Here is a 24,941-nt window from a genome sequence, read left to right on the forward strand (position 1 = left end):
TCTATTTCCTGAATTGGTTGTTCTGTTTTACAGTCCCATCAACAATATATGAACATTTCCATTGCTTCTTTTCTTGATATAAATGCAAGTCAGAGTGGTCCATATCAACTTTTCAGTGTTTCTCTCTTTTCAGAGACTTTAATAGAATATTTTTGGAAACATTAAATCCCAGTATGTGGGTGACCACATTCTGGATAATTCTTGCCCAGTGTCCAATATTTTCAATATATACAGATACAAATATGTCATATAAAATACAGTTATCTTGGTTGGGTACAGTGGCGATATGCCTATAATCCAGGTGACTGAGCAGGCTGAGGCTAGTCTGGGCAATTTAACCAAGCCCTATCTCAAAATACAAAGTGAAACGTTCTGGGTAGATAGCTCAGTGGTGGAGAATTTGTCTAGCATATGCAAGGTCCTGGGCTCATGCTTCAGTATGTACCACCCCCACCCCACCCCACCCCCACCACACACAAAGAATATATACAATATCCATCTCACTTTATGTGATAGTTCTTTCTTGTGTATAAAGGTGAGTTTTGTAGCTCAAATCATTTTCTGAAATAATCTTCTCCAACTTTGGTGTCCAGTTCACATTCTCCTCTTTCAGGATGGTCTCTCATGTTGTCTTGACTAAAGCAATTTCTTCGTTCTCTAAGTTTTAGCAGCTCCCATGATTTGACATTTGTCATCAATAACACTCTTTTGGACCTTCATAATTTATAGCTTGATTGCTTAGCCTCCTTATTCACATGTATATATATTATATATATTACCTTTACACACACACACACACACACATACACACACACATAGACCCAATTCCTTCATTAAAGGAAGAAATGGTATCTTAATGTTTAAAAAATTTCTTTCCTCTTATCCAGTGCAATGCCTCGCACACAGTCAGTACTCCATAACATTTCCTACTTAATCTTTTTCTTTCTTTCTTTTGTGTTAGGTGAGGAATAACTGTTATTTCCTGAGTCAAGTAATTTACTTGTTTCAATTACACAGCAATGTCTTCAATTTTCTATTTCTCTTGACTAGTGTAGAGCAAGCCTCATGTTAAGATTGTTGATTCAAATGAACTTTCCTTCCCATTTTACTAATTCCTAGTTCAGTTCCAAGCACCCCCTGTGTGGCATGGTTTAAAATAAAAAGCACAACATAAGGAGATTAGGGATTCCATCTGAGATTTCCCTCTAATTCTCCCTGGGGACTGTGAGTTGCCATTTACAGGCCTCCACAAGGTACAGAATCCATTTGCCAGTCCCTGCAGGCTGAGGAGGCTCCTGTTCTTAAAAGCTTAGCTCAGAGGTTATGTTTTCTCTCTTCCCAAATACAGAGACTTGTTCAGCCCTTAGTGTTCCTACACTCATGCTTTTTTAGTGGTTGGCACTTTGAGACACAATTTTTTATATGTGTTTGTTTATTCATAATGGGACTATTAAGTTCCTCAAAGCAGGATCATCATATACGTCAGTCTTCCTTGCTTGGTTTGTAGTAAATGCTCAACAAATTAATATACAGATTAATGAGTAAACATTAGGATATTCTAAATATTAGGATATTCTAAATATCCTAATCCTGCCAGGCACAGCGGTGCATGCCTGTAATCCCACTGGTCCGGGAGGCTGAAGCAGGAAGCGTTCAAAACCAGCCTCAGCAAAGGCAAGGCACTAAGCAACTAGGTGAGACCCGATCTCTAAATAAAATACAAAATAGGGCTGAGGATTTGGCTCAGTAGTTGAATGCCCTTGAGTTCAATCCCCAGTACCAAAAAAAAAAAAAAAAAAATCCTAATCTCTTAAAGAATTTCCACCTTTCCACCTTTAAAAATTTCAAATCTCTGGATTATTTTAATACAGAAAGGACTATTTAGCTTAATTCTCTCACCTAACTTCCATGAAGTTAGTGGGCTGTGTGTTATGTAGCTTTGAAATTATTGCAAATGTTTACATAGCTTGATATATGAATGATATTATTTTGATTTAATATATATATATATATTTTTTTTGGGGGGGGGTACTTGGGATTGAATCCAGAAGCGCTATACCCTTGAGTTATATCCCAGTCCTTTTAATTTTTTTAATTTATTCTGAGACAGAGTCTCACTAAATTGCTCTGGCTGGCCTTGAATTAGAATTCTCTTGCCTCAGCCTCCCAAATCACTAGGATTACAGGTGTGCACCAACCACAACACCAGTCTGATATTGTTTTGTTGTGTATCCCCTCCCCTTGGGAGTGTGACCTTATATCAGATCCTTATGTGAGAACTTGAACTCCCTTTCCCTTGGGAATCTTACACCACATCTTGTTAGACTCCTCACCTGCAAGTCGCTAACTTCAACTCCTGGTCTTCAAAATACTTGTAGACTGAGTACTAATCAGAATAAGATATAGTCTGTGCTTGTGAAGCCAGATTTAAAGATAGGTAGTTAGTGTAGTTAGGTAAATGGAAAATGAAGGCCACTTTGAGAATGGAGCCCGGGAAGGCAGAGCAGCACTTGGGAAATTGAAATGTTAAAGTTCCCAAGGCCCAGAGCCCATTCTAAAGAAATGTTAATGAAACAGCTCTCAGCAAACAGGGAGATGCTAATCAAAAGCAGCCCCAGGCCCTTCCTGACCAGATTACTCCTCAGGCCCATCTGCCCCTCACTTTTTGGGTCTCCCCACCTACATTCTATCACTGCAAGATAACAGAACCAAGGACAGGAATGCTGACAGAAATGCGGGAAAGCTGAATGAAGACCTTAGTCATAAAAGAGAGAAGACCTCCCCCCTTCCTCAGATTCCATCTCTTGGGTCCCCTTCTTCCTCCGGGAGAAGTCTTTTCTGCTGTCCTTTAATAAAGCCTTCCACTTTCCACTCTACACTTGCCTCGGCGTGATTCTCTGATGTTATACTTCAGCACTGGAGAAGCAAGTGGTAACACTTGTATAATTATATCAAAATGAATTCTACTGTCAGCTATAACGAAAAAGAACCAGTAAAAAAAAAAAAAATACATGTGTAGATTCAAGAGTTGGACAGACACATTAGGGTTTATGCCCACTCTGTGGGCCATTTCCCCATAGACAGAGAGCTCAGGCATTACAGGATGAGTCCCTGTTAGCCTTAGAGTTATTCTCTGAAGGCTTGACCCTCAACAGAGGCATAGACCTCAGCACAGAAAGACTTCATATTTTGCTGTGGATCTTTGTTGTGGTGGTCAAACTTCTGAGAATCATTTGAATAAAAGTACACCTCAAACTTTAATTAGACTTCATTTTCCACAAAGTCCTGCTTCTATCCTAGTTCAGCAACTGAATTTTAATATTATTGGAAATCACTATGTGTACTCTCAGTATGTAAAGGTACTTTTGTACTTTGTCTATGAAGGGTATTCCCTGTGAGGTTTGTTCACATTATTCTCCTTCTTGTTAAGCATTGTGAACCTAAAAATTTTTTCTTTGTATCACCATAAACCTTATGATTCATAAAATCATACTTTATCTCTTTATTGTAACCGCGCTGTAATAATTTGTTTTGTCAGCATTTCTTTATTCCTTATTCTCTTTTGGAATGAACTCCTCATTATTATGGGGATCTCTTATTGTTGGTTGAGACCAGCTTTGACTCTCCACTCTCTTCTGCCTCTGTCAATCAAAGGGGTGGAGTTTAGCATATATTTGGCCAATCAGGGTTCATCCTAGCTCTGTCATAGTGAAGCCAGATTTAAAGTTAGGTAGTCAGTGTAGTTAGATAAATCGGGTCTAATGCCGAGTGAAATCTAAAATGGAGGCCATGCTGGCAATGATTCCTGGAAACGCAGGACAACTCATGAAATGTTAATGAAGTCCCGAAAAGGCCCTAGGCCAAAGTCCACCTCAAAGAAATGTTAATGAACAGCCCCCAGCAAAAAGGTGCTGACTCAGAAGTCCTTCCTGACCAGATTACTTCTTTGGCCCACCTGTGTCCCACCCCTCGGGCCTTCCCACCTACATTCCATCACTGAAAGAACTATAAAAAGGGGAGACAACATCCCTTCCATGGATTCCACCTCTTGGGTCCCCTTCTTCCTCCGGGAGAAGTCTTTTCTGCTGTCCTTTAATATAAACTTCTAATTTCTACTCTGACCTTGCCTCAGCGTGCTTCTTTGGTGTTATTCTTCAACATTGGGGAAGCAAGGACTGGTCACCGGTCAACAGCGGTATCAATAGTATTTAGTTCAGGGTTAGACACATGATCCAAATGGGCAAATTAATTCTCTTAAGATTTGTTATATTGTGGGGCTGGGGATGTGGCTCAAGCGGTAGCGCGCTCTCCTGGCATGCGTGCGGCCCGGATTTGTGTCGGCCGAAAACTAAAAAAAAGATTTGTTATATTGTAAGCTTCTTGGGAAACTTAAGCTCCTGGTGCCTAGGAGTCATCTTTTCTATTTTTAAGAGAGCTGTGTTGAAATGAAATCATCAAGAAGTGGAAGGAGATCATTCTGATGACAGGATTGAACTTCCAGATATGAAATATCTCAATCCAAAACCACCTTGCAATCTCCCAGTGTCATGGGCAAGTTTAGATTTGCATTTCAATCACATTAAAGTTTAATATTCCTCAGTGTTTACTCTTCTTTTTTAATATTTATTTTTTAGTTTTAGGTGAACACAATATCCAATATCTTTATTTTATATTTATGTGATTCTGAGGATCGAACCCAGTGCCTCATGCATGCTAGGCAAGCACTCTACCACTAAGCCACAACCCCAGCCTCCTCAGTGTTTACTCTTATTGCCTTGCCTGGTTAGGTTGAATCTATGTCTAATGATATTTTATCATTTATAGGGAGAGTCATGTGTTTGTCTTAGTCTGTTTCCACTCTGTGTTGATGTTCTATAGATAGGAACTTATTGTGGTTCTCAAGTTATGTGGGCCACTGTCATATCTATCTCCAGTGCTTCTGCTGAGTTGTCTCAGGTGACCAGTACACCCAGGTCAGTGTGCACTTTCCTTATCCCAATCATTTCTACTATGCTGACCTTCCTTAGCCTCTTCATACCCTTTGGATGGGCTTAGGAAGGTATATTAGTCAGGGTTCTCTAAAGAAAAAGGACCAATAGGATGGATATCACATAGGAGTGATTTATTTTAAGGAATTGGCTCATGCAATTGTGGAAGTTGGCAAATCCAGAATCTGCAATGTAGGCTGGCAAGCTAAATTGCCTGGAAGAATTGATGTTGAAATCAAGTCTGAAGACTGTTCTGCATGCTCCTTTTATCCTTTGCTATTATCTTTTTGAGTCTTCTGAGTAGCATAGTTCTAGTGAATACTGATCTTGTCTTCTGCTCTGGTAGCCCAAGATAAGGGGAACGGAGTACTTTTTTTTTGGTACAGAGCACTTTTTTATGAGGCACAAACCTTCTAGCCTCAATCCTTACCTTCTCCTCCATTCAGAAGTGTGACAAAGAAGTATGAATCCTCCAGTGCATCTGACTTCAAACTGCTATTCCTTCTGTAGCTAGGTTTTTTATTAGGGCTGGGATGGAGGGAACCAGTTCAGCCAGATTTTTCTTCTTTTCAAATATGTGAAATCTTTTCTTATGACTTTTTTTTTTGGTAGTGCTAGGGATTAAACTCCAGATATGAACTTATCATGGTATCTCCCATGCTAGGCAATATAATTGATCCTTTCTTTCTTTTTTATTTTTTAAAATTTTCTTGTAGTTGTAGTTGTAGAGAATGCCTTTATTTTATTTGTTTATTTTTATTTATTTATTTATTTATTTTTTAATATTTATTTTTTAGTATTTGGCGGACACAACATCTTTGTTTGTATGTGGTGCTGAGGATCGAACCCGGGCCGCACGCATGCCAGGCGAGCGCGCTACCGCTTGAGCCACATCCCAGCCCCAATATTTGTTTATTTTTAATGTGGTGCTGAGGATTGAATCCAGTGCCTCACGTATGCTAGGCAAGCACTCTGCCACTGAGCTACAGCCGCAGCCCGGCAATATAATTGATCCTAAAAGTTGAGATTGGTATCTTTAGCCAGGTCCAACAATGCTGTGTGGGAAGAATGGCACCCCAAAGTTGTGGTTAAAAAGGAAGAAGAACACACTAACATCTAGTTGAAACTTCATTCTTTTATTTTAGTATATCAATTACACAAATACTATATTTTCTTCCCTCATTTGCTTTTTTTTTTATTAGTTGCTCATGACAATACATTGATCTTGACATATCATACATTTTGAATCAAATGAGGTATAATTTCTCATTTTTCCAAGTGCCTCATTTGCTTCTTGAACTCAGTTGCATGATGTGGAAGAAACACTGTGCTTATCTTTTCAGATTGACCCAAAGTATTTTTTTTTTTTTTTTTGGTACTGGGAATAGAACTCAGGGGCACTAGACCACTGAGACACATCCCCAGCCCTATTTTGTATTTTATTTATAGACAAGGTCTCACTGTCTCACTGAGTTTCTTAGTGCCTAGATGTTGCTGAGGTTGACTTTGAACTCGCAGTCCTCCCGTTTCAACCTCCTGAACTGCTGGGATTACAGGACTGCACCACCACTCTGGGCTCAAAGACTAAGTCTTAAAGAGAAATTTCAGGCAATATGAGAGACGAAGGCTAGTGGGGAAATATTTTATGAAGAGTCTCATTTTTATAGTTGAATAATTAAGGAAATAAATTAAAATATTTCTGTGTAGAAATAACCTATATATCAAGATAAATAAGTGAAGAATGATCATGTAAGAGGAAAGCCTTTAGCCTTCTGTACTGGATCAGATCCCATCAGATTAGAAACAGCTGTATTACCTGTAAATCTTACACATGATACCAGTCTTTATTATTTTTACTTCAAGTACATTTTTATTAAGGTAGAGATGCAGATTTTAGTTGGAAGGGGTATACCTTTGTAAAATTAAAAAAAACTCAACAACTTAAAAATCAGGCTGGGAGCAGTGGTGCATGCCTGTAATCCCAGTGGCTTGGGAAGCTGAGACAGGAAGATATCGAATTCAAAGCCAGCCTCAGTAAAAGCGAGATGCTAAGCAACTTGGTGAGACCCTGTCTCTAAATAAAATACAAATATGGCTGGGGATGTGTGGCTCAGTGGTTGAGTGCCCCTGAGTTCAATCCCTATTACAAACAAAACAAAACAAAACAAAAACCCCCAAAACACAAAATCAGAAGATAAGTGCTAATTTTAGAAATGCTTTAAAGATATCCTTAAAATACTTTAAAGTGTTGTAAATGTTATGACCATATTTTGGCATAAAATAAGACTAAAATGCTAAGAATGCAAACTGCTTTTTTCTTTTTGGTACCAGGGATGGAGCGCAGGCACACTAGAGAAATGAGCCACATTTCCAGCCCTATTTTGTATTGTATTTAGTGAAGGGGTTTTACTGAGTTACTTAGCGCCTTGCTTTTTGCTGAGGCTGGCTTTGAACTCACAATCCTCCTGTGATCCACTGGGATTACAGGCATGCTCCACCCTACCCGATGTTGCTTTTCTTTTTGACTAAACTATAGGTAATCAATAAGATGGAACTAAAGGAAGTAACTCAATCAATCCTACTATTGCCAAATATCCAGATCTTAACAAGCATATATGGAAAACATTTTGAGCAGTATGTAAACCTGCAAAGGATGTATTATTAGAACAATATTAAAGATAATATATGTACCATACTTTAAAATTCCTAGGCTCTTTTATTATTATTATTATTTATTATTTTTTTTTAATTTTAGGTGGACACAATATCTTTATTTTGTTTTTTTATGTGGGGTTGAGAATCGAACCCAGTGCCTCATGCATGCTAGGGGAGCACGCTACCACTTGAACCACATCCCCAGCCCCCTAGGCTCTTTTTATTTATTTATTTTTTGTTTATTAACCAAATTTATTTATTTATTTATTTTAATTTTTTATTGTTGGCTGTTCAAAACATTACATAGTTCTTGATATATCATATTTCACACTTTGATTCAAGTGGGTTATGAGCTCCCATTTTTACCCCATGTACAGATTGCAGAATCACATCAGTTACACATCCATTGATTTACATATTGCCATACTAGTGTCTGTTGTGTTCTGCTGCCTTTCCTATCCTCTACTATCCCCCCTCCCCTCCCCTCCCCTCCCCTCTTCTCTCTCTGCCCCCTCTACTGACATTCATTTGTCCCCCTTGTATTATTTTTCCCTTTCCCCTCACTTCCTCTTGTATGTACTTTTGTATAACTCTGAGGGTCTCCTTCCATTTCCATGCAATTTCCCTTCTCTCTCCCTTTCCCTCCCACCTCTCATCCCTGTTTAATGTTAATCTTCTTCTCATGCTCTTCGACCCTACTCTGTTCTTAGTTACTCTCCTTATATCAAAGAAGACATTTGGCATTTGTTTTTTAGGGATTGGCTAGCTTCACTTAGCATAATCTGCTCTAATCCCTAGGCTCTTTTTAAAACACAAAAATAAAAGCAGAGTTGTAAGAGATTCTGGACAGTCATTAGATCTTCTGCAACATGATTTATTCTTACACTTTTTAAAATTAATTTTTAAATTTATATATAACAGCAGAATGCATTACAATTCTTATTACACATATAGAGCACAATTTTTCATATCTCTGGTTGTATACAATGTATATTCACGAATTCATACTTTCATACATGTTCTTTGGATAATAATGTCCATCACATTTATTCTTACACTTTTTTATAACTTAAAAAGAATCCATTTTGCAAAGTACATTAAATGAAAAAAACTGGTTCAGTAAAGGACTGTTTTCAACATTCACTCTGCAAATATATATTGAGGAAATACCATTTAGCATTTTTTTTTTTCATTTTGTATTTCAATCCTGGCTATCTTGTTTATATTGTATACTCAGCTATCTGCCAGCTGTCATTCTCCTGTCCTGTGACAAAAATGGGTTACTTCTAGCCTTCAGTCTCACCTTCCCCTTCCCTATCCTTTCCCTCTCTATCCTAGTCTGGTCCCCTTCCTCTCAGGTCTCTTGGGTATGCTATATATTTCTGTCCCAGATCCAAAAGACATACAGGAAGTAGAGCAAATGTCAAAATAGTTCTCTGTGTGTAGTGAGGTTTGTATATTATAGAAAGAATATGGATGAGGGAAACAATGGCATGCATGTTGAGGCTTGGTGGGGCTTTATGTGACCTAACCAATTATCAGGGTATATGCCCTAATAAGTAAGTAAAAAGTCTATAGGGAAAACAAGACATGGGGGAAATCATGATTATTCATGTAAATTAAGTATTTTCACCAAATTTAAGTAACACTTAGTTTACTGGGGGAAACTTTGGAGACAGTGGGATTCTAAGAATTATTTGAATAAAAAACAGGCTAGTTAAACTTAAGAGTAGGCATTAAGAGTAGGAAAGAAACAGGACATACTCCAGGTACAGAGTTAGGTATGAGTAAAACAGAATAGGGCAAGTGTACATTTAGTACCTGACCAAAAACGTGTGTAGTTGTCTGTATTTCAACTGAAAATCTGTCATTCTTTTTCATTGTTTTTGGAGAGACACAGATTACTCTTGGTAAGAGTTAATGTTAATACTCTATGATGTATTTATTGTTATTTATAGTTAATACTTTATGATGTGTAGAATAGTAGTTCTCAGACTGTGCCTAAACCTGAGTTACTTAATTTTGTAAAGCAGTAGTTTGTCATAAGTTACTCCATTTTGAGTTTAATTCTTTTTTTAGAGAATTTTAATATTTATTTTTTAGTTTTCGGCGGACACAACATCTTTATTTGTATGTGGCGCTGAGGATCGAACCCAGGCCGCACACATGCCAGGTGAGTGCGCTACCGCTTGAGCCACATCCCCAGCCCTTGAGTTTAATTTTGAGGTGAAATAATTCTACACTTTGTACAAGTAAACAACTACCATCTGGCATAACCATAAATCACAAACTGATAAATTGTGACAATAAAAATGACCACCTGTGAACTTATCAAATTAATCAGAAATGCATGGATTCATGGGCTTATCAAACCCATATAGGAAAAACCAGGCCCATGAGGTTATCAAACACACCAAAACACTGAATGAAGCACTCAAGGCCTATAAAAGGAGGAGCACCTGAAGACTGAATATGACAGCACCCTGACCCCTTCACCTGGTCACTTGTCAGGAGTCTTGTTTGGGAAAAACCTCACAGAAGCGAACTTCTGAATCTCTGTCCTTGGGCTTTAGCAGAGCATGGTTTTTCTCCTGCTGGTGATAACCTCACGTCATACTCCAAAATGACACTGTGAAACTGCCATGTCTGGACCTTGGCCTAGAATAAGTTCCTGCCTTTTGACAGCTCTATACCCTGAACAGTCTTTGACTGGCTCATAATCTTATCTGATGACTTTTGTATCCATACCTGCTCTTCACCTTTGCTGTCAGTTCAGTCTTCTGAACTCCTGTAGTTGCCTTAAACCTTTCTTAGCCTTTCAGTAACACACACACACACACACACACACACACACACACTTCTGTGACTTGAATGTTATATATATTAGAAATTAAGATTGAAATAAAAGAACCTATGATTACCTGGTTTATGACTACCGGGTGACCCACAGTATTTATTGAACTGCCACTGATGAAAGTGTTATAGTATGTGAATTTATTGTTATTGAATAAATTCTAACATCACAGAAAGACACAAACATACTTGGTCTATGTTAATGACAGCACGTTCATGAGAGTTACTACTTAGTCATGACATATTATATGTCCAACCCATTACATGTAATGTTTAATTTGATCTATACATCTTCTCTACAAGGTAGGAATCATTTGCATTTTCCTATGACAAAACCATGAGATAATTTCCTCAAACTTACAGTTACCAGTAGCAAACCCTCAAGTCTTTGAATCATATACAGGTTGGTTTCAGGTAACAGAATGTATCTCCTAAAAGAATCTGAGGTTAAGGAACTCCATCCAGCCATAACTACAAGGTATTGTGAGCAGGATAGATCATAGCCAAAATCAATTCACGTACAGTCAAAGGGACAGAAAATAATTTTAAAATCAAAATAAAGGGGAGTAAAGAATGTAAAACATATTTATTTATTTATTTTTTTAGTTATTGGCAGACACAACATCTTTGTTGGTATGTGGTGCTGAGGATTGAACCCGGGCCGCACGCATGCCAGACGAGAGCGTGCTACCACTTGAGCCACATCCCCAGCCCAAGAATGTAAAACATATTATCAATGACTGGATTGACCATACCATCAGAATGGGATTGACCATACCATCAGAATGGCAAGGACCTCAATCTAGTGAGAGTGGCAAGGGCCTCAATCTAGCCAATCCTGAGTCCACAACTTTGGACTGAGTACTTTCTTTCTTTAGGCCTCCTTTCTTCATTAGTAATTGATTCTTTTTTCCTTTGGTATGGGGGATTAAGCCCAGGGGTGCTTAAACACTAAGCCACATCCCCAACCCTTTTATTTTTTGAGACAGGGTCTTGCTAAGTTTCTTAGGGCCTTGCTAAATTGCTGAGGTTGGTCTTGAACTTGTGATCTTTTTGCCTCAGCTTTCCAGTCACTAGAATTAAACGTGTGCCACCATGCCTGATTAGTAATTTAGATTTTTAAGGTCACTTTTAAAAAATTTATCTAATTACTGAAATATTTACAAATGCCTAACACCAATTGGGCACAGCGGCACCCACAAGTAATCCTAGCTACTAGGAAGGGCAATGGCAAGGCCAATTTCAAGTTCAAGGTCAGCCCGGGCAATTTAATGAAACTTATCTAAAGACAAAAAAAAAAAAAAAAAAAAGCTGGGGATGTAAGTAAATGGAACAGTGCTGGCCAAGCTATTTGCAAAGCTCCAGTACTGGAGGAAAAAAAAAGTCTAACATCAACTTTAAAATCTAAGCTTTCCAACTCTACCTTTCAAGGAGGTAAAGGAATGAGATAGTTTAGGTAACAGGGATAAAACTATTAATAAAAAGAGTATCATTCAGAGTTGAGAAACTTACCAACGATGGAATATGTAGTCTGATACCCTTCACTAATTCTATATACAGGACAACACCCTGGTGTGCAGTTCTGCCATTATTAAGGTAACTTGCTGAACTTACTCTATAGATGTGATGTGGTCATCTAAGTTACAGCCAGACTTTGGAGTTAATTAAAACACTGAATTCAAATGAAGTCCTGTTGCCTGCTGAATATTTAATAATATTTAAATGTATGGATTTTTCAAATAAAAACAATCCAGGTCTCATACCATAGGGAGGGTTATGAGGATGAATGTTCCACGAAAAGCCAGGGTGCATAGTTCCAATATACGCTAACCTAAGTTAAAATATTTCAAAAAGGTTAATAGACTTTCTACTAGAACTAGCTGCTAAGAATATATCGCATGCCCTTTAAAGCAAAAAGTCATTTCGATTTTCCCAAGTTCAGGTTTTTTAGGTATTCTCCTTAAATGGATCACTAAAACAACTTGTGCGTGTTTACTAAAGTCATGCAGGTAATCATCTGTGAGCTTTTTTTTTTTGTACAAACCTTGTTAGAAGTAGATCAGGGACGGCCCACCAGCATTAGTAACAAGTGATTTAAAATCAGGGTTGCTGTTTTTTTCTGTGATAAATAATCAGTCGCTTTGAAACACACACATCTCAAGTTTCATGGGAGGAGGTATTTCGATAGTTTTCCATCTTATAGAAAAATAAAGGCTTGCACTTGGCCCGCAAGCGGCAGAGAACCTCGGAAGAAAGCGCCCCTTACATAACTCTAAGGCAGCGGGGCCTCCGGCCATTTCCCTCCCGTGGGGCGCGGGTAAGATTACAACGCCCGCGGTCCACCACGCCACGTCCGTGGTAGTTACGGACGTTTACGTTTGAATTTCCCTGAACCGCGGGGCGTGGGCGGCGGCACGAACCCGCCCCGGAAATCTCCGGCTCTTTCCCGCCATTCGCAAGGCCGGCCCCTCCAGGGGTCCACAGGGGATGGGGAGAGGCCCGGCGCGCGGTAGGCCCTGAGCCCGGGGGCGGACAGTCCCGGGCGCCCCTCCCCTTCTCTCTCAGTGCAGTCCCGGCCACGCCCAACTTCGCGCTTCAGGTCGACGGTTGCCCCAGGGCCCGATTTTGAATTCACAGGCCCGGCCCCCGAGCCCCAGGAGCGCGCTTCCCGTTCCCCATTGGCCGGCGGCGGTCACGTGCGCGAGCCGCCATGTTGGGGAGTACGGCGTCCCGGCCCGCGCCACCTCCGCCCCCCTCCGCAGCTAGCCGGCCGCCCGCCCCTCGCTGCCCTCCTTCCCCCCCGCCCGCCTCTCCGCGCAGCCAGAGAAGAAACAAAGTGCTGCGGGCGGGAGACTCAGCGGCGGCTGCGCGGTCTCCCGGTCAGCCTCCCCTCCCTCCTTCCCGCGTGTGCGTGTTTTCTTACAAAGGACATTTTACGATCGATTGATTCGTAGCGCTTCCCCTTTGCCCTTTGTGCTGTAACCCGCTGCCGCCATCCCAGGTGCTTCTCCCTCCCCACGCCGATCTCTGTACGCGAGTGCGGTTCGCCAGTTTGGGCTTTCGGTCCCGGCTTCGCCGCTGCAGCCTCTTCTTGTGCCGGTGCTGCCCGCTGCCTCATCGCTGTGCTCTCCTCGCCGCTCGCCATGGCGACCGCGACCCCCGTGCCGCCGCGGAGTGGCAGCCGCGCCGGCGCCCCCAGCACGCCGCTGAGTCCCACGCGGCTGTCGCGGCTGCAGGAGAAGGAGGAGCTCCGCGAGCTCAATGACCGACTGGCCGTGTACATCGACAAGGTGCGCAGTCTGGAAACAGAAAACAGCGCGCTACAGCTGCAGGTGACGGAGCGCGAGGAGGTGCGCGGCCGCGAGCTCACCGGACTCAAGGCGCTGTACGAAACCGAGCTGGCTGACGCGCGACGCGCGCTAGACGACACGGCCCGAGAGCGCGCCAAGCTGCAGATTGAGCTGGGCAAGTTCAAGGCCGAGCACGACCAGCTGCTCCTCAAGTGAGTGTTTGCTCGCTGGGGGCCGCGTTAGTTGCGCTGGGAGGGGCGGTTGCGCCTACGGGGTCCACCCCGGGTAGGGATAGCCGAGGCCAAGTGCCCACGCCCTTGGGAAGGGACTGGTCTCTGCCTTCGGAAAGAACTATTCTTGTGTTTTACGGAGGAACAGGGTCGTGGAGGAAGCTCGAGTTATAGTGATGGTGGAGCAGTGATGCTTGTTTCCAGGACGTGGGTACCCAGCATGGTCGGGCGAAGTCAGTGCTTGGGGCTGCCGATGAGTAGTGCGCGGCCTCGAACCCCAAACCTAAGGCCCAGGGATCCAGACTGCTCTTCATGCTGCACGGTGGCCCCCATAGTCCCAGTGGGGGGAGCTGGCGCACGGGCGCGCGCTCGAGTGCGCGCCCCGGTTTCCGGCCAGCGCCAGACAAAGCGTCTGGTGGGTTTGCAAGGCTGGGATAGCCGGCCACGGAGTCCTTGCTGCCCGCTACGAGAATGAATGAGCTGTGCGCGGGAGGAGGAAGGGGAGGGACCCGGACCCGCCCGGAGCGTCCGCGTCTCCCGGGGGTGGGTCCTGCTTTGGCGCGCTCAGTCTTGGCCCAGTGACATTTTTGCTAGCGCTCAGTGCCTTCCTTGGACATTCAGGGCGGGGTCTGATTGGCCCGCCTACTGCTAGTCTTGGGCTAGTTGGTTTTACTACCATGTTAGCTTTCTCTGGGGAAAAATGTCCTGCCTTTCAGCGGGGAGAGTTGTGGGCTCTTGGGTGCTTGTGAACTCGAGATTCTTTAAGCTGGGCTTTTGTATTCCACGGCCACTCGGGCTACCTTTTGCGAGTGGCGGATCGCTCACTGGTCAGGCAGCAATTCTTTCCCCCCAGATTTTGACTCCTCACGTTGTAGTTGGTTTTTCCCTTAGAGACTATGCTAGGATTCCCTACCGTACTCCACTGTCACTGTGGTAATCAGTAGGCCAGGGCAGGTGAAGGGGTGCTGTGTAAAAATGTTGTTTCAGTGAGGGAGAGCTTGTAATTATTTCATCTAAGGTGGTCTGAGTTTTCACAGATACACTCACAACATCTTTGCTGACTTCTAATTCCCCCCTTCCTCCGAACTGGGAATTGAACCCGGGGGCGCTTTGCTACTGAACTACACTCTCATCCTTTTTATTTTTTATTTTGAGGTAGGGTCTTGTTAAGTTCTCCAGGAGAACTTGCAAGTTGGTCTCCCAACTTGCTATCATCCTGCCTCAGTCTCCGGAGTCACTTGGATTACAGGCGTGCTCCACAGTCCCTAGCTTTCCTTGATTTTTCTGATAAGCAAAAAAATGTCATCAGTAGGCAACAAGTGCTGATGTCACACTTTAAAGATTTTCTAAATTTGAGTCTAGTTAATGGTCTCTGCATCCTCACTGTCAGTTGAGAAATTTCTTTTTGACTGTTTATCCTTGAATTTCTTTGTTTCTCTGAATTTTCCTGCCTCAGTTTCTATATATTTTTATGTCTCTCATTAAGTGTTTTAAAACAGTAAATAAAAAAAGTTTTGTGTTTGTGATAAAAATAAAATTCTGCAGACTGACCAGAGTGAAACCCTACTCCCCTGTTTAGGGTGTCATTGTGTTGCCAAGGTTGGGCTCTTGAACTCCTGGGCTCTGATACTCATGCCTCAGCCTTCTGAGTAGCTGGGCCTGCTGGCTTTTACTGCCGCCTTTGAGGAGGCAGTTTATATTTTTATTTTTATATCTTTGGGTATTTAGTTCCTAACTGAAAGAAAAAAATAATTCTTAGTAAATCAAAAACAAAACATAAATAAAACTAACTCTTGGGATCAATTTTTGAAATGAAGGATCAAATTCGCTCTTCATCTTCCTCCAATTTTTTTTGATACTGAATTTATTCAAATCTTACATGTCATTGATTTTAAGTCTTGCCATTATTAATATGTGCCACTAAAAATAAAAAAAAAATCAGGGCCAACTGTGTGGAATCCATTTTGTTGCATCTATCCCAATTTCAGAAATGTTAGATTACAACACAGATCAGATATCTCATGTACTAGGCACTGTTTTATATGTGGAGGATAGAGATTTTTAAAAATTAGCAAATATCCTACATTGTTGAATGCAGTGGGAGTGATATCCAGTAAGCAAAATTGTCTTGTCTGATCTGAGGCATTTTGATGCTGGTTCTTTTATAATCTTTCTGTAAAATATCCATTGAAGATTTTTTACAGTGACAAGGCTGCCACCTGGCTGACAATAGTTGTAAATGTTAGGGATTAGAAAATACATGCTGATTTCAGCAGGATTAAAAAGTGAGAAGAATGTGTGTATTAGAATCAACGTGATATGGTGTGTGCCTCAAAAGCTGTCTTATTGCAAGAAATGAGATAATTAGATTATGATAGTTGTTATCTAATGAATGGATTTATCCATTTGATGGATAATAACATGAATGGATTATTGGGTGGTAACTTTAGATGGATGGGTTGTGGCTAGAGGAAGTCAGCAACTGGGGGCATTCCTTGGGGATTATTTGTTTTGTCCCTGACTCTTCCCACTCTATTTCCTGGCCACGATAAGGTTAGCAGCTTCACCATGCACCTCTGCCATGATGCTCTGCCTCATCTCTGGTCCAGAGCAGTGGAGTTGGTGGACTTTGGAACTCTGAAATCGTGAGCCCAAAATAAACTTCCACCTTTGAATTGTTTTTGTCTGGTATTTTGTTCATATCGAGGAAAAGTTGACTACACAACAATATAATGTATATAATGCTAGAGTAATAACATGCTAGGGAAATGAAAAAGCGGGTTGAAGGAATAGTGAGGTGAAGGAAGATCTGTGAAAGGTTGACAATTGAAAATACTCTCTGAGGGGGCTGGGTGTGGTGGCATTGGCCTGTAATCCCAGCAACTCAGGAGGCTGAGGCAAGAGGATCCCAAGTTCAAGGCCAGCCTCAGCAATTTAGTGAGACCCTATTTCTTTCTTTCTTTTTTTTTTAAGAGAGAGGGAGAGAGAGAGAATTTTTTTTAATATTAATTTTTTAGCTTTTCGGCGGGCACAACATCTTTGTTTGTATGTGGTGCTGAGGATCGAACCCGGGCCGCACGCATGCCAGGTGAGCACACTACTCCTTGAGCCACATCCCCAGCCCAGTGAGACCCTATTTCAAAAAATATTAAGGACTGGGGATGAAGTTCAGTGGTAAACTGCCCCTGGGTTTAATACCCTGATTAAACAATATCATCTTAAGATCACCATCATCATATCATCATCATCATCATCATCTCTGAGTTACCAAGCAGTGTTCTAGAACTCTTTTTCTTAGGTGTGCTACTGTGTGTATTTTCGTAGTGTCAGGATCAGGCATAATATTCTCTTTTATAAAACAAATTACTCACAGTATGCCACATTTTAGATAGCTATTTGAATCATGTCATTTCTTGTAAAAAAATTTTTTGCTTCAGCATATATGCAGACTTTTTGAAGAAATCTAATCATAATATATGAATCTACTTTTCCTTGCATGTTCTGTTCTGAGGTATCTTATGCATTGATATCCTGGAATTTACATGATTTAAAGTCAGTGTCATCCTGGGTAACATATTTTCCTTTTACTTGATTTCTTTATTTTTTGTTGGACAACATCCTGAAGTAACTTAATTCAGAAAGAATGGCAGGAAATAAAACTTTCTGAGTCCTTTTTGTCTGAAAGTAACTAGGTTCATGCTTGATTGATAGTTGGGCTGGGTATAGAATGCTACTTTAACATTTTACCTCAGTGCCTGGAAAGTATCATTTTGGTATTTTCTGTTTCATTGTCTTGTAGCATCCAGTGCTAATTAGTAGTTTTGCTTGTAGTTGCCTTTCCCCACTTCCTGAAAGCTTTTAAGAATTTTTCTTTATCTTAGTTTTTTTTTTTTTTTGCATTTAGGAAATGGCTGCAGGCTAAATAATAATTGTAGGGTTGTTTTAACATTCATATTCTTTGGTGTTCAGAGCTAAAATAATAAATGTTGTCAGTTTTGAGATTTTTTTTGTACATAGGATGATTAAACAATATCTAGGCTTATATTCTATCCTGCATCCTGGCTTTTAAAAATGGGTCCTTAATTTGAAGACCTGTGTGTATGTGTTTATCTTGTTTTCTTTTAAATTTAGCTCTGCTTTTTTCCATATCTTTTTCTGTGCTCTTATTGAACCCAGTGTCTTGTTTTTTCCTCTATTTTTCTTTTATATTTGTCCACTTGCCAGCTTAGTAGGGACATTTTAAAAGCAGAAATCATACTTTTAGTCCCATAGAATTCTTTTTTTTTTTTAACAGATATTTTCCTTTTTAATCTTCTTGCTTATATTTTTAAGTATTCAGTGTCGTTAAGCTGAAGATAATATTTGGTGTCTTCTCTTTAAACTCCTTTTTTTGCTAGGTGCAGGGACACATACCTGTAATCCCAGCAACTCAGGAGACTGAAGCAGGACTATCAAAAGTTCAAGACCAGCCTGGACAATTTAGGGAGATCCTCAAATAAAATAAAGAAAGTATTACATTACTGTATGCAATTGTAGTGCTGTCAAAATACAATCTTGAAGAGGAATGATGCTAACTACCTTCAGTGATTCTGCAAAAATGTTTAGAATAGCTGATCTGGTAAACTTTCGGGAGGAAATTCTAAAATGTTGATTCAGGATATATTTTTTTAATATACTTGTACTAAATATGTCAACATATATTCCATATAACCAAGAAAAAATAAATAAAACAAAAACCAAAAAGTGCTAGGAATATAGCCCAGTGATAGAACATCCCTGTTCAGTACCCAATACTAACAAACAAAACTAACAAACTTCTGTTAATTGGACTATCTCTGTTTTTATTTTCTGGTCATTTGTGCTTTTTGTTGCATTTGTTTTTTCTTGCTACTGATCTTTGTTTTATGATCGTAGGCTAGGTAATGATTATGTGTTACTGCTGCTATTATTCTGTTATCTTGCTGTCTTCTAAATGGGAGAATAAATGAGGATCTCTTTATATTTGGAGTGTGCTGTTAGCCAACTTGTTAGCACATAAAAAGGATGGTGAGAAAGGCCAAGTGCAAAGCTGTTTTTCAGTAAATACCCATCTCAATTTTAGTCCTGCTTCAGTTTCCATATAGCACACTGTGTGCATCTGTGTACTTAAAAAAATAATTTATTTTTAATGGATAACATAAAAACAAAAATAAAACAAGGAGGGCTGGGGCATATATAACTCAGTTGGTAGAGTGTCTTACATGCCCAAGGCCATGGGTTCAATCCCCAGCAGCACACACACAAATAAATGAATAAATAAACAAACAAATAAATAAATAAAAATAAAGAAATGAAGGACCATGTGATATTTCAATTCATGTATAAACTGTATAATGTTTAATATTAAACATTTGTTTTCTCAAGTGTTTATAGTTTCTTTATGGCAGAAATATTTGAGATATAGGGTATGTAATTATCTCTGATCACTCTACTAGATTGGTGTGCATTAGCATACAAGAACTTAATACCTACTATCTAATGTAATTTAGTGCCCATTGATCAGTCTTTTTCTATCCCTCCCTCCCCTACTCTTCCCAGTATTTGATAACCATTATTCCACTAAACCTTTTTATATTCTGCATGTGAGTGGGATTGCAATGTGTACTTTTATTTACATTTCATCTTCTAGAAATTTGTTAATGTCTGCTAATAATCCCTTTCCCATTTATTTTGTTGCTGTGGGTTTATTCCATATTGTATATTTTACTTACTTTTTATTTGGGTCTTGAGGGAAGACAAATGCCAGTGTAGTATCAAATCATCTTGTTACTTTTGCGCAATAAGGGAAGTGTAATTGGCAAGATGGAAAGGAAGACTCAATTTACTGTTGGTTTGAGTCCTTTCAGTTCTTGAGTTTGTTTAAAAATAATTTTCTATATATAGTTTTTAATTTGGACCTAATATTTATAATTAAGTGTAATTACCATTTAGGTGGATTTTTTTTGTGTGTGTGTGGTCCTGGGGATTGAACCCAGTATTGCTTTAGCACTGAACTACATCCTAGTACTTTTTAGTTTTTATTTTGAGACAGGGTCTTGATAAATTGCCCAGGTTGGCCTTGAACTTGGAATCCTCCTGCCTCAGTATCCCAAACTGCTGGGATTATAGGCATATGCCACTGTGTTCAGCTGTCTGTCTTCTCTTTCTCTCTTTTTCTGTCATAAGGTGGGACTTAAGTGCACACTACTGATCTGGCTTGCTTTTAAATCTTTGAGCCTGTGTTTCCTTACCTATGTAATTGGGATAAGGGCTAAGTAATAGTTTTCTAAATCTCAGTAACAGTTAAACCTTTTTTCTAACCTGTCATATGCTCCTCTCCTAGTAATGGGGGAATTTTTATCCAAATTAGCTATTTGAGGAAATCATGAAGCATTCAGCATGTAAATAATGAATTTTTAAATTATTTTTTTAATAGGGATGGGGGTTGTGGCTTGCTATGTATTTGGACTTACATTTACTCTGTTGGCTTTTTACACATTTATGTCATGAATGAATGAAATTTAGGAAATGCCCACAGGTTAAATAATAACAGTAGGGTTGTTTTTAACATTCATATTTTTTTGGTGTTCAGAGCTAAAATAATATATGTTAATCGGTTTTGAGATTTTTTTTGTACATAGGATGATTACACAAAAATTAAAAACTTTCATTTCATATAGTACTGTGTTTTTAGATATCACATTACTATTTTTTCTTTGTTTTTTTCCCTGTTCTTTTTTTTGTTGTTGTTGACAGTGTTAGAGATTCAGCCCAGGGCCATGCGCACTCTAGGAATGCACTCTCCCACTGAGTTACATCCCAGCCTCTTTTTTTTTTTTGATGTACCATTTTGCCCTGGTTGTATGAAGTTGATAACACATTTTGGTCTTAATATAAAAAGCCACAAAACTTCATATTAAATAATACTTTAATTTTCAGGAAAACAGCTTTATGATGCTATAACAGACTATCCGAATTAGTTAACTTACAAGGAGAAATTTTTATTTTGGCACAGAATTTTGAAGGTTCCAGCATATGAAAGATTGGCTCTGTTGTTTTGAGCCAGTGGCAGGTTTGCTCATCAAGATGGAAGTATGTAGTGGAATAAAAACCACTCACAGCTGGGCAATGGTGCTTGCCTGTAATCCCAGCAGGTCAGGAGACAGTTCGCAGCCAGCCTCAGCAAAAGGGAGGTGCTAAGCAACTTGATGGGACCCTGTCTCTATATAAAATACAAAATAGGGCTGGGGATGTGGCTCAGTGGTCCAGTGTCCCTGTGTTCAGTCCCAGTACCCTCCCCAACCCCAAACAAAACAAAACAAAAATCACTCACTTTATGCTCAGGTAGTGAAGAGAAGGAATAGGAAGAAAACAGGGTCCCGCAATCTCTTTTGGGGACATACTCCCCAGTGACCTAAGTATCTCCCACTAGGCCCTATCTCCTATAAGTTTTCTACCTCCAGTAAAGCTCCCCTGGGGGCCAAACATTTAACACATGGGCTTTTGAAGAACATTCATGATTCAAACTACAGCAGGATCAAACCCATAGAATTGGTGTTAAAGTCTTGGTAATAGGTCTTAAGTAATTAAACTGTCATGACATTTCCTTTCTGTGCTTTCAAAGGATGTTTGGTACAGCAAGATAGCTTTTGAAATTGTTTATTTAACTTAGGGGGTAAGACAAGGTAATCTTTTAGTGTACTCAGTTTCAAGGAAGTAAACACACAGAATGAAAGTTAAAGCACTGTAAAAATATGCTGCCAAGTCTTTCTTTTTCTTGAGCAGTACTGCTTATGTTTATTCTTTATTGCCCAGATTATGTTACCTCGGATAGACCTGCATCGGAAATCCTTAGACTTATACCATCAGTTTGGTCGTATCATGTACACACAGAGAGAAGGAGCCTCAGGTGTCAACTGTATGAGGGAACCTTGTCTGAGTCCCCTAGTTATTTCTAGAATTCAAGAATTCTAAACAAAGTTTTAACCTTCCTTTTCAGTGCACATCTGTGATAAGGAGATTGTACTTTGGTAGTTGTATTTTGGAATTTCAAAAAAATAACTTGTTGATACAAAAATAGAAAATGATAAAACACAGATAAACAATAAGAAGAAAATAAAAATCACTTAATTCCATCTCCCCAAAATAAAGAGTTTGAAGGTTCATACCCATGTTATTAACAAAAATGGGTTAATGATAAATATTTATAGATGTTCTTTTTTCATGTGACATTTTGTGGACATCTTGTCAATACTTGTGTAGAATATCATTTAACACATTTTAAAGATGTAACAGGATACCCTGTATTGGCCACTAAATTTGCTCTGATCAAGGAAATAAGCTTCACAGTGACTCAATCTAACCAATTTCTCTGAATCCACATGGTTATTTAGGAGCCTTTTTACTGATAATACCAGGTTTTTGTCCCCTAATTAATTCTGGTTAAATGTTATCGAATTTGTTAGTTAAATATTATCCACTGGATAAAGGCAATGCACTTTTACCTTTTTTTATTTTGGTACTGGGGATTTAGCCCAGGGGTGCTTAACCACTGAGCCACATCCCCAGCCCATTGTTTATTTATTTATTTTTAAATCCTATGTATTTTTTTATTTTATTTATTTATTTTTTTTGTAGTTGGACACAATACCTTTATTCCATTCATTTATTTGTTTTTTATTTTTTTAAGAGAATTTTTAATATTTATTTTTTAGGTTTTGGCAGACACAACTTCTTTGTTTGTATGTGGACACAACATCTTTGTTTGTATGTGGTGCTGAGGATCGAACCCGGGCTGCACACATGCCAGGCGAGCGGGCTACCGCTTGAGCCACATCCCCAGCCCCCCCATTGTTTATTTTGAGACAGGGTCTTGCTAAGTTGCTTAGGGCCTCACTAAGTTGCTGAGGCTGGTTATGATTCTCTAGCCTCAGTCTACTCAGCCACTGGGATTATGGGCATGTGCCACTGTGCCTGGCCACTTTTATCGATTTTTGATGCCATCAGGAATGGGTGAATATCCTTGTCCTGTTTGGAATAGTTTAATATTTTTCTATAGGTTTTTTTTAAATTGACCATTTAAATTGTTATATTTACATTGCTAATATAAAAGAGAAGATTCTACACTTGGATCATAATCTTAGGTTTCTGCTGATAGTTTTGGTTTAGACCTGGGTAATAAGCAAGGCTTTCCTTAAATGATATATGCTTAGTTGGTCTTTAAAATTTTTGCACTTATTTCATTTTTATTGATCATAGAATTGCAATAGGGGTTTTAGATCATCTGATCTAACCAATTGAATCTAGATACAGAAAGAGTGGCCTAAACAGATTAAAAAACTTGTGCAAGATGCAGGAGGGAAAAAGAGCGGACATTCGGGGTTAGGAGTGTTGGTCAGTGGTAGAGCACTTGCCTACCATGTGAGAGTCCCTGAGTTCAGTTCCACCCTACCTTCTCCCATACCTTCCAAAGAAAAGCTGACATTTATTTCTTGCCTGTTCTGTTTGCTGCAGTATACTAGAGGCTTTACAGATAATATCTTTTAAGCCTTCTGATAACCTTACTCTGGACGAGGAAATGAAGCTCAGAAAGGTTATTTTTTGTCTGAGACGACTTAGCAGATAAATGAATGGTAGAACAATCTGAATCCTAGCTGTCTCTGTAACATTGTGATAGAGTTTTTACATATATGGACTCATTTAATCCTTATGGCAGTATGGTTCTGCAGGTATGATTCTGGTTTACTGACATGAAGCAGTCTCACAGAACACTGTAACCTGTGTTTGGGACATGGAGGGAGGACATTTGGTTTTCAGGTCCCTTTGGGTACTACTTTTGAAAATGGTATTAAATGTCTGTTTTTCACATTGTTAGTCCATACTCTTCAGAGAGGTAATTTTGGATTTGTCAGGAGGGTGCAGTAATTGAAATGGTGTTTGAAATACTGAGGGAGTCATTTGCTAGTGAGGAACAAGTGAAGATGAATAACTAAAAGAGACTTCTTTTATCTCTTCTTTAAAAAAATCTCCTTTCCCATTTTATGCCATGCCTTAATTCAAAAGAAATTAAAACCTGTCTATAAATCTTTAATACTCGTGACAGAAATGTTCTTTTATTTTTTTCTTCAACCCATTTGCCAGACCTTGAACCAGATGCTGGGACTACAGAGATGGGACACTCAGGTTCCATTATCAGGTTGTTTATCATGGGGGGGGGGGGACACAGAAACCTGACCCTACAGTATTGTGGTACTATAGTGCAGTACCTGGGTAGACAGTGTTGCCCCAGGTTTGGAGGAATCTACTCAAGATTAGAGAGTTAGTGGTGTTTTTTGGATTTTATGGTGGAGGTGTCAGCTGGCAATTTGGAGTACTTGCAGACATGGAAAACATAGGGGCTAGATAGAAGAAGGAAAATCCACAATGGGGTTGGATGGGATCATTAATAGAGCAGTAGGAAGAGTTGAGTGGGAGAATGAGGAGTTTTTAGTTTTTTAATTTGATATGACCTAAAAAATACCCATGGTCTATGCCTGGGTGATGATTATTGACTGAGAAGAGCAAAACCACCACCATAATTGAGGGAGAATGAGACGAAAGAGATCTTGTTCAAGAATGTTGCCAGTGAAGGAAAGGAGGTTGGCTTTGAACTTATGATCCTTCTACCTCAGTCTACTGAGCCACTGGGATGGATTACAGGTATGTGCCACTGTGCCCAGCAGCTCTGTTATTTTTTAATATATGCAGAAATACACAACATTAACATAATCTCTAACAGAACTCTGAAATATGACTAATGTTTCTTCTTACTTTCCATCACCTATGAAAATAGCATTTTTTTATTCCATTTACTCAGTGTTTTATAATATGGACTTTTTATGCCATTTGTTAAAATATCGGTCATTAAG

General features: G+C 39.6%; 1 protein-coding gene across 1 annotated transcript in view; it reads left to right on the plus strand.

The window, feature by feature from the left end:
* The first annotated feature begins 13,319 nt into the window (after positions 1-13,319).
* The window catches only part of Lmnb1 (lamin B1), a 53,924-nt gene continuing 42,302 nt past the window's right edge, over positions 13,320-24,941 (plus strand). Inside the window, exon 1 of the mRNA XM_027949288.2 lies at positions 13,320-13,998. Within this exon, the coding sequence (XP_027805089.2) occupies positions 13,640-13,998 (359 nt within the window). The 5' untranslated portion in view covers positions 13,320-13,639. The remainder of the gene's footprint in view (positions 13,999-24,941) is intronic.

Source organism: Marmota flaviventris, chromosome 5 (assembly GCF_047511675.1).
Source record: "Marmota flaviventris isolate mMarFla1 chromosome 5, mMarFla1.hap1, whole genome shotgun sequence".
Taxonomy (NCBI): Eukaryota; Metazoa; Chordata; class Mammalia; order Rodentia; family Sciuridae; genus Marmota; species Marmota flaviventris.